The sequence below is a fragment of the Podarcis erhardii genome, assembly GCF_964252035.2.
Source record: "Podarcis erhardii genome assembly, chromosome: 16".
Classification (NCBI taxonomy): Eukaryota; Metazoa; Chordata; class Lepidosauria; order Squamata; family Lacertidae; genus Podarcis; species Podarcis erhardii.
Window position 1 is genome coordinate 19,962,171 of NC_138514.1, and position 13,476 is coordinate 19,975,646.

At 43.9% G+C, this 13,476-nt stretch overlaps 1 protein-coding gene across 3 annotated transcripts in view; it reads left to right on the top strand.

Annotated features, from left to right (window-relative positions):
- The window catches only part of TBCEL (tubulin folding cofactor E like), a 28,264-nt gene that overhangs the window by 1,323 nt on the left and 13,465 nt on the right, over positions 1 to 13,476 (top strand). For all 3 annotated transcript variants that reach the window (XM_081843151.1, XM_081843150.1, XM_081843149.1), the window contains exons 2-6: positions 4,469 to 4,581; positions 5,399 to 5,548; positions 7,955 to 8,094; positions 10,955 to 11,136; positions 12,881 to 13,137. In XM_081843151.1, the coding sequence (XP_081699277.1) occupies positions 5,416 to 5,548; positions 7,955 to 8,094; positions 10,955 to 11,136; positions 12,881 to 13,137 (712 nt within the window). In that variant the 5' untranslated portion in view covers positions 4,469 to 4,581; positions 5,399 to 5,415. The remainder of the gene's footprint in view (positions 1 to 4,468; positions 4,582 to 5,398; positions 5,549 to 7,954; positions 8,095 to 10,954; positions 11,137 to 12,880; positions 13,138 to 13,476) is intronic.

Genomic DNA, 13,476 nt, shown 5'->3' on the forward strand with positions numbered 1-13,476 from the left:
GCCTTTTGAGAAAGAAGGCAATTCCTCTCTCCCATTGGCACACACCATTGTGCCCAGTAGGTGGTTGTGGTAAACAGAGGTTGAATAGCCATCTGTCATGGATGCTTTAGTTGAGATTCCTGCATGGCAAGGGGTTGGTCTAGATGACCCTCAGGATCCCTTCCAATTCTACCGTTCTTTGATTCTCTGATTAATTGGGGGATGACCTAAACTTGACGCTTCTTGCACTGGCATAGCTTGATTATGCTAGGGTTTTTCTAAGGCAAAAACCCTCTGATATTCATTAGTTTTGTCAATTTTGAGGTTTGGAGAGGGCTGGTTATGAGATTACTTATTGTTGATCTATTGACTCACAAAAGCCGTTTCAGATTACAGGCTGATATGCCTGCTCTTTGCACAGCATAGACTTTAGATTTAAAAATGGCGACTCATTCAAGGACACATGTTGCATGTCCTTGGCTGATCTGAAAAAACTCTTCTAGGTGTGAAGTTGGTTTTTTGTTTTGTTTTTTAGTATTAGTTCTTAAACCTTAATGCATAACTAGCAAATTAGAAGGACTGTGGTGCTTTAGGTATTAATCATTTAAATATGTGTTTCTGCATTTCTAGTAGTCATATGGCTGTCATTATCCATTGGAATAACAGAGCAAACAAATGGTGCATGTTTAGTTAATATCCAGCTTTTAGGAGTATGCTTCGGCTGTAATGGAATTTACTGAAACAGTAATTTAAAACAGGAGATTATTGGTACATTACTTCCAAATATGAGATGTGTTATCAGGAAGTCTGCACCTTTCTCTTCAAGAAAAAGGAACATAAAAGTTTTCCCAGCTGCATCAGTCCACTGTCCACCTTCCTAGTCAAGCATTCTGTTTCTAACCCTGGGCTCTTTACTGCTTTTTCCTATTGTCTGGGTGTTGGGGGAGGGGCAGTACCACCAGTGGAGGACACATTGTGTTCCTCCTGGGTTAGTTGGTCTACCTTTGGTCCCTACCCTGCACTCAGCTCTCACCTGTGGTTCCTAGAAGGTGTCAGCTTGTGGCAGTAGCCACACTCCAGGGACTGCTTCCACTGGCCAGCTAAATCAGAGGAGGGTTAGCCGATGCGTCTCAAACCCTTGGTGAGTTAGGGACTTCCCCCTTCATGGCGGTTTGAGTGGATGAGACCAAGAGTGGGTCCATTGATCAAGAAGGCAGTTTCTGCATGTGCAGTAGAGGGAAGTGAGGAGCAGATGGGGTTCGTCAACCTGGGAAAGTAGCCCATGTAGGAGAAGGAAGACAGATCCTAAACCTCTGCTGCCTTGCGGGATGCATTTGGGAGATGAAAAGACCCTACACAAATACAGAGTGGAATCCCTAAGACGGTTGAATGGCACCATATGTCTACCTAGCCCAGCATTGCCTATGGTAACATATGACTGACTTCTTGTATGGAAACTTCCGATGAAAAGGAATCATAAGTAGCAAGACTGATTTTTTTTAAAAAAAAATTGCACAGCTAGCAGCTTCCTCTGTTAAATAGTCAATACCAGCCTCCATTTCAGTTACTAAGCTTCACAAAAAAGTTCCAAGGAAAGCAGAGCAATGCATTTGGCACCAGCTTGGCTGCAGGAGTTGTCGGAAGGCGGCGTACAACACACCATTCAACTGGCTTAGGGACTCTGCTCTGGATTTGTGTAGGGTTTTCTTCTTTTTCGTCTGAAGATGTCGTGCAAAGCAATGTAGGTTTAGGATCAGAGTTTTCCGACTACCTTCTAAGGTTGATAAGCCCTATCTTCTCCTCAGTGCCCTCTACAGCCTGTGCAAAAACTGCCTTCTTTATTACAGATAGGTAGCCGTGTTGGTCTGCCATAGTCAAAACAAAACAAATTCCTTCCAGTAGCACCTTAAAGACCAACTAAGTCAGTTCTTGGTATGAGCTTTCGTGTGCATGCACACTTCTTCAGATACCCACTTTATCTGAAGAAGTGTGCATGCACACGAAAGCTCATACCAAGAACTGACTTAGTTGGTCTTTAAGGTGCTACTGGAAGGAATTTGTTTTGTTTTGCCTTCTTTATTGTTGGTCAAGAGATTATTGATTTTGTCTGCTCAATCCACCAGAGCTTGTCTTTGCATGCAGGGAAAGTTCCTAACTCACCAAGGGTTTGAGACCCTTTGGCTACTCTCACCTGGTTTAGCCAGCCAGTCAAAGCCATTCCCAGAGGGTGGTTGCTGAAACATGCTGACAGCTTCTAGGATCCACAGGTGAGAGCTGAGTGCAGGGTAGGTATACCTTGGAAGGTGTATTGTAGCTAAATAATGCAATAAGGTACTTCTGCTCATGGTATATACTCTAGCAGTATGATAAACCTTTTGGTATATTTGTACTTGTATAGATAAGTCATAATGGAAGATTTCCCAAAGAATCCACTTATTGGGAGTAATAGCTCAACTTCATTAAGTCAAGGTCATGGCTTTTTATTGTAGTTTAGAGCTTCTCATTGAGGACTTTTTTTTCCCCCAGTTGAATCCCAACTCTTGGGAAAGAGGAACGTGGGTTTCTAATACCAGGAAAATCTCCTCAGTAGTGTTATAGTGTCCTTCAGAAAAACTGAAGAAATAATTTGCTTGTGATTGACTTTTTCATTTGCATTCTCCATCTTTAAAGCTGCGGCCTGCCTCTTTAATAATTTCTGCTTCTCAGAGTGCATGCGGCTTTAAGTTTGCTTCTTTTCAGGGGGAAAAGTACACTCAGATAAAAGGTTACTTAGCTCCCATGTATGGATTTATTGTCACTTGAGTTTTGTCATAAAATTACTCCAGTAAGCCTGATGATCAGTACAATATACCTTTCTAAATCTCAGAAGTGGCAGTTGGTGTTCGACCTATAGAACCCTTTCACTTTTAATAATTCCTCCATAAAGTTTCTTGATTTTTATTTCTGTGCTCTTTTCACTAAAACAGGCTGCAGTAAATTCCTGTGTGTATGTAGAATACTTGCTTCTTAGAGGAGAAACTTTTGAGTTTCAAGAACATTTTATTTGATGTTGTAGTGTGTGGTAAAGGTAAAGGGACCCCTGACCATTAGGTCCAGTTGCGGACGACTCTGGGGTTGCGGCGCTCATCTCGCTTTATTGGCCGAGGGAGCCGGCATACAGCTTCCAGGTCATGTGGCCAGCATGACTAAGCCACTTCTGGCAAACCAGAGCAGCGCACGGAAATGCTGTTTACCTTCCCGCCGTAGCGGTACCTATTTATCTACTTGCACTTTGATGTGCTTTCAAACTGCTAGGTTGGCAGGAGCAGGGACCGAGCAACGGGAGTTCACCCTGTCACGGGGATTTGAACCACCAATCTTCTGATCGGCAAGTCCTAGGCTCTGTCGTTTAACCCACAGCACCACCTGCGTAGTGTGTGGTAGGCAGCTGCTAATATTCTTTTATACCAGAGAAGGTGCAGTTGGGGTATGACCTATCTACCATTCTGTTGGAAGAACTTCCTAATTTGGGGCTGTCAAATATAAGCACCAAGGAATCCTTACCAAGGCTATATCATTGGTAAGGAAATGAGGCCTTTAATAGGAAAACAGGCTAAACCAACACTTGACAGTGATTGCATAGTAGTGTTCTCTGCTTAAGAGTCCTGCTGGGTCAGGCCAAAGCTCATGTAGTCCAGCATTCCACATTGGCTAACCAGATGCATCCAGGAAGTCAACAGGCATGGCTTGAAGGCCATTTTCTTGCTGATGGCCCCTGCAGCACAATACTGGTGACACTCTCATCTTCCATGAATTTCACTTAAGCCCATTGCTTCTTCCAAGCAGCGTTCAAAATTCACCAGGTGTATTTTGCACCTGACTATGGCCACTTGCAACCAAATGAAGATGCCTGGGCACCAGGATGGCTCCTGACATCACCATCTGGAGACGCATGCCTGGGAATCCTTGGATCTTGACTGTTTGCACACACACTAGCAGCACATCCTGCAGAATTCTACCTGTTATATTTTATCCCCACAATCAGAATGAATTTCAGGAACCAAAAAGTCCTATTGCAAAATATGACTTTTGATCTGTCAGGCCTAGATTATATATCTTAAGGTTCTAACACTGCTTCCAAGAAGTGTATGGCTGGCTTCTTTTGAAAACAGAAACCTAGATCAAATGAACCTTAGTTTGATCCAGAAAGGCTGCTATTATGGGTTGTATCCAATGCAGTGCTATTTTAAAGTCACTTAGCAGTATATTTGTCATCATTGGTGAAAGGTTTTGTGCCAGAGGAATGTTGGGCAATCTGTAATTCTTGCATTGGATTCCTCTTGCTTAAGGGCCCTTGTGCTGGCAGGCAGAGAACATTGGATACAGCCCTGCTCTTTTGGAAGAGAGAATCAAATTGTTCAGTTTTTCTCAAAGCAAATAATGTTGCTTACAGTCTTCCTTTTCTCACCCACCTTTCACCCTCCCCCCCCCAAAAAACACCCCTATGCAGTGAAATACATGGACATGTGATGTTTCTCCTCTGAAAACATGGAGTGGGTTCTCCTGAATGCCATCTGCTGAGAGTCGCATCTGTTAATTTAGGGAGAGCTGATGCTGAGACCGGTAAGTAACCCCTTGAAATAGGCTTATAGTGGACTGTAAATGTATTCTGCTTGGTTAGTCCTAAGGTGTTCTCATTTATGTGTCTTTTTGACTACTGTGGTTCATAATTGTCAAATTTTAAAATATGCACACAACCCCAAAGGGAACCTCCTGTTCAAAGGATCAGGTAGCACGTCAAGTAAACATTCCCTGCCTAGGTGGGCAAGTAGCCTAACCAGGTAAAAAGGAGCTTCCTAGGTTTCATCCCTGAGCGAGGCTGATGGGAACGTGCAGCAGTGAGTGAGTTGATAACCTTTGCTGAATGGGTTTGTTTGGCTCACAGGCAGGGGCCAACAGATCTTTGATTAGCCAGACCTGTGGTTTCCAGGATCCTTCCTTTCCTCCAGTGCGGCGGCAAACAGAGTCTTATATCTAGCATCATACAGAGTTTCAGGACACCTCTGGAGTGCAGCATAATCTTAAGAGGACATCTCTCAGCCAGCTCCAGACTTTGAAGGAGGGCTTGAGTGTATCTGTCTGCTGCATTCTTGAACTGCTTGGAAGGCCTCCCAAGTGCTTCCCAGAGGTGAGGGAGACACTTGCCAGTACACGTGTGTTTGTGCACCCGTGGTCGCTTGTCATTTATATCTCACATTTCCTTTATTTCTTACAGTACACAGCTGGGGGAATTCCTGACAGCCAATCCCAAACAGACAGAACGGCTGCTTACTTGTGTTTTTCCAATTGGTCTCACTTAAGTAGGAGAATGGACCCGGATATTCGCTGCTGCAAAGTGTGATTTGGTTTTGTTTGTATGTCTCCCACCCCCGAACTCTAGAGTTTCAGGAAGGGACCATGGATCTGCCCAGTGGGAGAAGTTTCATGCAAGTTCTCTGTGAGAAATACAGCCCCGAAAACTTCCCGTACCGCCGTGGTCCTGGAATGGGCGTTCATGTCCCAGCTACACCTCAGGGCTCACCTATGAAAGGTACAATTTCTGGCTGCATGTTGACTTATGTAGGAGTGTGTTTCTCTTGTCTGACATTCCAAGGGACATGGCTGAAAAGTTGTTTGAGATAGGGTTCCTTATTCAATCTTTCCACCAATTATATGAATGGGGGGAGTGGCTAAACCTAGATCTAGTTTTCTTTCCATAATGCAAACTCCCCTCCCCACCACGCACACACACACACACACACACACACACACAACATACCATGCAGCGTAATTTTAAAGTGCTGTCAGGTTGATTTGTATCGCAACCATCCCCAAAGGGAGAAGAACGAGGAAATTATTTGGGTGGAAATGATGGTAACTGAGTTTGACAGAAAAGAGCAGAATTAAGTTGAGTCAGTCAAGGACAGAATGCACCATATGTCACTCAAAATGAACCACAATGGAGTCACCTTAACAAAAACTTCCAGCCTAGTCCTCTAAAGTCTTCATTTGTGGGCCTAGAAATGATAAAAAGGTCACCTTATCCACAAACCTATTCTGTCTTCTAACATGCTGAAATAATACTGTATATGTTGCAGTAGATTGCCCGTCTCTTATTTGAGGCGCAGCCCTCAAACCTACCCCTCCCCTCTGCTCAGCAGCTCCCAAAATGCACAGTGGATCTTACACTTGCTCTGTTCACATTCTTACCCATTATGTTGTTGTTCACATAGAAGCACTTTAACATACAGAGAGGTAAGAGCTTACTACATGATTCCATCTTTGATGTTGCCATCAAGCGTATTCAGCAAACAGTCTTTTTGAATGTTCTTGCTGATTTCCCCTCTTCAGTGTTTGTCATAATTCACTGTCTCTGACATCTTATATGGGGTTTGGGATCCTGTTCAGAATAACCACCTGGTTGCATAATACAATTTTTGCGCGTATTGGGCTCATGATGAACTCATCATGTCGAAAAAGCTGGATCCTGAGCTGGGGTATGTGATCAGGTTGTCTCAGGTTTGGGACTGTTACACTCAGTCTTCAGAAGTACACATGTCATGATTTTGCACCAAAATCAAGATTTATTTATTTATTTAAAAGCATTTATATACTGCTTAGTATTTCAAAAATATTGTTAAGTGGTTACGGTCTGAAAAACAGGACAATATATCATTAAACAGAAACACAAGCCAAAAACAGGAGAACAGCAAAATTGAAAGCACATGAAAAGAAATTTGGACGATTCAAACAAATAAGCCTCTTAAGAAAATGCCTATTTACAGAGTGGCATCCGACTCAGTCTTACTCAGAGAACTATTGAAATCAATTATTTTGTTATTATTATTTATTGAATTTATATACCGCCCTATACCCGCAGGTCTCAGGGTGGTTCACAGAATAAAATCAGAATATAAAACCACAAAATACATAATCAAAATAAAAACAAGACGACACACACCCCAACACACTGTAAAAAGGCATAGGATGTCAATCAAATCAACCAAAGGCCTGGTTAAAAAGGAATGTTTTTGCCTGGTGCATAAAGGTGCATAAATGAAGGTGCCAGGCGAACTTCCCTGGGGAGAGCATTCCACTTCAAGGAACTGAAGTCAGGCATGACTAAAACTCATTGGTTTCAATGGGTCCACTCTGCCCTAGATAGCAACCACAGATTTGGTTTGTTTTTTATTTTATTTTAAGACATCTTCCTTCCACCAAGTGAGAGCTGAGGCAATTCATGGCATGTCAATAAAGCATCATGAAAGCAGCCCTTGATAACAAAAATAACTGACCCATATACACATATGAATGGCAATCAGGATGAATTTTCGGTGTACCCTTACTGGGAATTCCAGGTGCTGAACCAGATGTGATTTTGCAGTCCTTGACATGGGGACATCCTGAATAAAGTAGTGGTCTTCAACTTTTTCATGTCTGGTGAACACTGTTAATCTCAACCTACATATGCAACCCACTTAATTCTTAACTGTAGTTATTGGCTACATCTGTCTTTTCCCCCTCCCCTCTCTCTCCTCCTCCTCATTCCAGAACTTAGAAATGGTACCACCAGTATGAGCAGCTTAGCTTTGAGCAGAACCCAGTTTTGGGTCATCAGCCATCTTTTTTTGAAGGCCAGTGAACTAAGTGAATTTGGGACAGTCTCAGTGTTATTTTTACCTATGGCTGTCTATTAAATGTCTGCAGGGAAGAAAAGCACCTGAAGGCCTGAATCCTTATAGCAAGTGAATTATCACATATAGTTGACATAAACCAGCTTGTTGAGGCAAAATTGCTTATGAATGTGATGCATTGCCCATTTCTTCATTGAGCAGTTTTTTTCACCAGTTATTGTGTGATCTGACTCGGTTTCCCCCAGCTTGTACAGGCTATTCTTTTCATCTGCTGAAATTAGACCACCCCACAAATTAATGCACTGTCATTCCTGCCTTTCCAGATCGTCTCAACCTCCCAAGTGTGCTGGTGTTGAACAGCTGTGGAATAACCTGTGCAGGGGATGAGAATGAGATCGCTGCCTTCTGTGCTCATGTGTCCGAACTGGATCTGTCTGACAATAAACTAGAAGACTGGCATGAGGTAGAGGAGATTGTTTGAACAGTTACACGGACAGCTGCTTTTGCTGCAGGCAGATTTGGCTCTTCCAGGTGGATTCTAACTCACATTTGGAAATGCCAGCTCAGCTTTATTGTGATGGACCCAAAGCTTGTTATCTGGGAGGCTTTTGAACTTCTTTCGCATTCCATTCCTTCTCCCAACTTCCCTGGAGCATAAGCTTCCTCTTCCTGAATCAGTAAGGCCTACTCTAACTTCCATCTCTCAGCTCATGAGTCTCTTTAGGGCACCCAACACCAGTCTACTGCCCTGTGTGGCTCCTGCTGAGCTGCCACAGTTTCACCTACCATATGGGAGATAAAAAGGTAAAGGGGCCCCTGACCATTAGGTCCAGTTGTGGCCGACTCTGGGGTTGCGGCGCTCATCTCGCTTTATTGGCCGAGGGAGCCGGCATACAGCTTCCGGGTCATGTGGCCAGCATGACTAAGCTGCTTCTGGTGAACCAGAGCAGCGCACAGAAATGTCGTTTACCTTCCTGCCGGAGCGGTACCTATTTATCTACTTGCACTTTGACGTGCTTTCAAACTGCTAGGTTGGCAGGAGCAGGGACCAAGCAGCAGGAGCTCACCCCGTCGCGGGGATTCAAACTGCCGACGTTCTGATCGGCAAGTCCTAGGCTCTGTGGTTTAACCCACAGCGCCACCCGTGTCCCTTATATGGGAGATAGTTGCCCTCTAACTTGGTACCTGTTCAATTTCTCGGGGGTTCCATCTGGCTTGTGAAACATACCTGGCTGTTACCAGCATATGGAAAGATGGTTTCAAAGAGGTCAATCAGCTTCATGAATTCCTTACTAGCAGTATACTTGGACCAGTGGGCAAGAGGGGTTGGAAGCTAACATTGCTGCACCCTTCTATCCAACCTTCTGAAAGCCCTTAACTGTCGCTGTCTTTCCCCACCCCACCCCTGACCCTTGAGAAATTTGAATCATGTCTACTTGGACCTACATGGAGTTCTGAATGTGCTCCAGTCAATAGTATGCCAGTCTCGTGGTCATGACCGTCCAGCGGAATGGCCATGTTAGTTTGTTGCAGTGAAAGCAACAAAGATTGCATTCAAACATCAGCACATAAAGGCCTGAGATCCTGTGCTCATGTGCTCCATCTTCCCCCTTCCTTCAGACACAAGAGAGGAGATGGTGGCAAAGTGCAGTTTACTGTTTTGTCTGGACCTGACAAATTATGTTTTTATGCAAAAAAAGGAATCAAATTGTGATATGGGGGCTTGGTTTGTAAGCAAACTATGGTTTATAAACAAACTATGGCTTGTGCAAACCTTAGTTTGTCAGGTCTGAAAACTCGTCTTGTCCTGTAAGAACATAAGAGCAGCCCTGGTACAAGCCCAGCATCCCACGTCACTTCCCACAGTGGTCAACCAGAAATCCCTAGAAAGCCACAAGCCGTACACCAAGGTACCCTCTCCCACGGTTCAGAGCATGATCATCAAGAGCTCTGATGAGCACAGGAGGTGTGGGAAGGCAAAGACAGACATGATGGAAGTGACTCACTCCCATTGTCTTTTCACATCCGCCAGACTGTGTGTGCATATTCTAATCCTGGAGACCAGAGGCTGTGGTACATGTGCTCACATAAGGCATTTGGGGGAATGTGTATATGTGAGGAGGTGGGTCGTTTGCTGCCATGCATGCTATATGTTGGCAAACCTTCGGGGTCACAGCCCTTCAGGGCCTGAAACTTAGGACTGGCAGGGGCCTTTCAAGGGACATTTCCAAGTCTGGCAAGCCAAAAGTCTTCTAACTAGCAACCCCAGCAATTGAATCTTGGACTGAGATTTCTGCATTGCAGGGGGTTGGACTTAATGACCCTTGGGGTCCCTTCCCACTCTACAGTTTTGTTATTCCATGATTGTTCCATGTGCAGATCAACTGCTTTGCCACTGAGCTGTGGGTACATTCCACTTGAAATAACACCCCAGTTCTCTGTTGGTTCTAAAACAATCCTGACTACATAGCCTCTGTCATTGATGCCCCAATTGCTTTATCGTGTCAGGGCCCACCTACCACAAAAACTCGCTTGCCTGATTGTAGACTTGAGGTTCGTTCTCTATTCTTTGAGCCAGTACTACTAACGACAATTCGTTCAGTTTTGTACCACATCTCTTTGTAGCCTGTTTTGTTAAATGAGGTTGATTTTGGTTGTAAGAGAGAGCGAGGTGGATAAGGAAGTTTGTAGCAGCAACTCATGGTAGGGATGCAAAGCCAGAGACAATATGAGATGGTCCATTGCCTGAAGGCTGCAGCCTTCTGACCACAGAACTGCTTGATTTTTTTTCAAACTGAAGCCCTAAGAGATCTAGGAATTTGCTTTGTGGAGCGGGGCAGAATGAAAACTCAGAATCTCTGGAATAAAAGTTCTTTCCTGGAAATGGAATTCAGTGCATGCAAGATGGCAGAAACAATGAATAACCCTTGGTGAAATAGCCCTTTTGACCAATGTTGGCTCTTGAGAGGCATTTTGTTCCCCCTTTAGCTGTCATTCAAGTAGATTTTATGAAGCCGGCCAGTGATCTGGTTTTTCCCCTTATCACAGATATATAAAAAAGAGTGCAATTAAATGAAGCATTGAGGTGAACAAGCAATTAGCCAATCAATCTAGATCTGCAAATAGCAGCGGTATGAATTACAGATAACTATCTTGAATGCTGTTAGAATTTGTATCATTCTTTGAGTCAGTGAGCCGTACTGGGAGTTTGGGTCCCATCCTGACCTGTCCTTATCCCAGCCCCCATGGACAAAATATTTGAGATTTGATTACTGCCTGATATGCTTTTCTTTCTCCTTTTTTCTTCTTCTTTCTCTGCTCAGGTCAGTAAAATTGTGTCAAACGTCCCCCACCTGGAGTTTCTGAACCTGAGCTCCAACCCTCTGAATCTGTCGGTCTTAGAGAGGACGTGTGCTGGGTCTTTTGCCGGCATTCGGAAACTTGTGCTCAACAACAGCAAAGCATCCTGGGAAACGGTCCATACAATACTGCAAGAATTGCCAGAGTAAGCCTGGAGCAGCAAGGGCAGGTGCCCTTTATGGACAGATTGGCGTATCAAACAGCAAGTAACAGAAGTTTGTGCATTGGATCAGAAGCCCCCAGTTCAAAGCTTGTTACAGCTGTGAAATTCATTTAGGAAAACAGCTATAGGGTTGCTAGTCCTACTTAGAGTAGACCCATTGAAGTTAATGGACATAACTAACCTAGTAGCTTAAAAAGTTGTACTAGTCCTCTTGCCCCCATGTAGCTGTGTTAGTCATGTCAGCTTGAGTTGATTGCAACCTGTTGCTATCAATCGGGCGAGTGGCTGTTCCGAAGCCTGTCATTGTTAGCAGCCTGTTACATTTATGATAAAAAGTTTGCATGTATACCATATTTTAGAATGTTCAGAGAGCTTCAGCTGCATTAATCCCTACAGTAACTCTGTAAGGTAGACCAGGATGCTGAGCTGTGTTAACCTTAGACAAAAGAGGTGGTTAATTTGCAAGCTCATGTAGAGGCGAAGAGTTGAACCAGGACTTCCTAATATAGAAGAAAGTCATCGTCTCTCCTCCCTACGTAGGGCTGTTCTACACAGTGCCATGTAATAAGGTGGTAGAGTGGGTTGAACCACTCTGAAGTGCAGGTAGGAGTCTATGTATATGAATGCACCAAATTCCCTGCAAGTAGCACTTCGGCATAGGCAAAGTTCTGGACTAGAACTTTTTTCTCTGCTGTGCTACCTTTCTCCTTTGAGGGATTTTATTTTTATGTGGTGGTGAGCATTCAGAAGTACTTGTGCTCTGCCTATAGTCTGAAGCGCTCCAGCTATATCACCTGAACAGTCCACAACCTCATTCTGCTGTATTTCAAAGGATTTGTGCCACATAAAGATTATGTTATTTCCAATATCGCACTAACTCTGAACTGCCAAGTACACCGATGCAAAGCCTTGCCCCCCAATCTTGATTTCAAATGATGGTGGTCCACTGTAAATATATTATTTTCTTCTGAGATGCTGTTCAATTACCAAGACCAAGACCATTATCAAGAACTTTATAATGAAGATGCCGGCCTTTGAAGGGGTGGCTGGCTGACAGCTTCTGGTTAAAGACCTCCTTGCAAATTTTTTTCTTAAAAATCTAGATGTCAGGTTGCAACGTTCTGGATGGGCTCCAACTCTGCGTCATTCTTCCCTATACATGCCTGTTGATTGTGGTGGGTGCGGGGTTGTTTTTTATTCATTAGTAAAGGTAAAGGGACCCCTGACCATTAGGTCCAGTCGTGGCCGACTCTGGGGTTGCAGTGCTCGTCTTGCTTTATCGGCTGAGGTAGCCGACGTACAGCTTCTGGGTCATGTGGCCAGCATGACTAAGCTGCTTCTGGTGAACCAGAGCAGTGCATGGAAATGCTGTTTACCTTCCCGCCCAAGCGATACCTATTTATCTACTTGCACTTTGACATGCTTTCAAACTGCTAGGTTGACAGGAGCAGGGACTGGGCAACGGGAGCTCACCCCGTCGCGGGGATTCGAACCGCCAACCTTCTGATCGGCAAGCCCTAGGGGAGATTACTGACATTCCTGATGTGCAAACTTTCTATATTGCAAGGCTTGTTTTGTTTTTCTCCCAGTTTTCCTACCTTCAGCCTAACACATGACAGTTCAAGAAAATGACATTGCCACTTCATTCTGCTGCATGTCTATAACTTATTTCTATTTCACTAGAAGCCTTGGTTGTATAATACATTTAATTTTTTTCTTCTTGCAGCTTGGAGGAACTCTTCCTGTGCCTTAACGACTATAAAACAGTGTCTTGTTCTCCAGTTTGTTGCCACTCTCTCAAGTTGCTCCACATAACTGACAATAATCTCAAAGACTGGACTGAAATCCGAAAGTTGGGGATAATGTTTCCATCACTGGACACGCTGGTTCTGGCCAATAACTACCTGACAGCCATTGAAGACTCAGAAGATTCTCTGGCAAGGCTGTTTCCACACTTGCGATCCATCAGTCTGCACAAGTCAGGTGAGGTCCCCAGTGAGGCATCCCCTTCTGGATCCAGATTTAAGACTTGCTATAAATCTTTCTAACATCCACACACACTTCAAATCTTGCAATTGAATGTGCTGCCTCTATCAACATGATCTTGTTAATATGGTAATGAGAAGGAAGGAAGCATTGGTCTGTGCCCACTTGTAAATTTTATTTTGGTTTTATTGCTGACTCCTAAACTACACCTCATCACTTATTTCTCTGTGGACCAGTGTTCTTCAGCATCTGCCCGTGCAGTTTCCTAAAGCATGAAGTTACTGTACTGTGAAATACTATCTTGTTTACCATTGATGTATTAGCCTAGTTGACTGG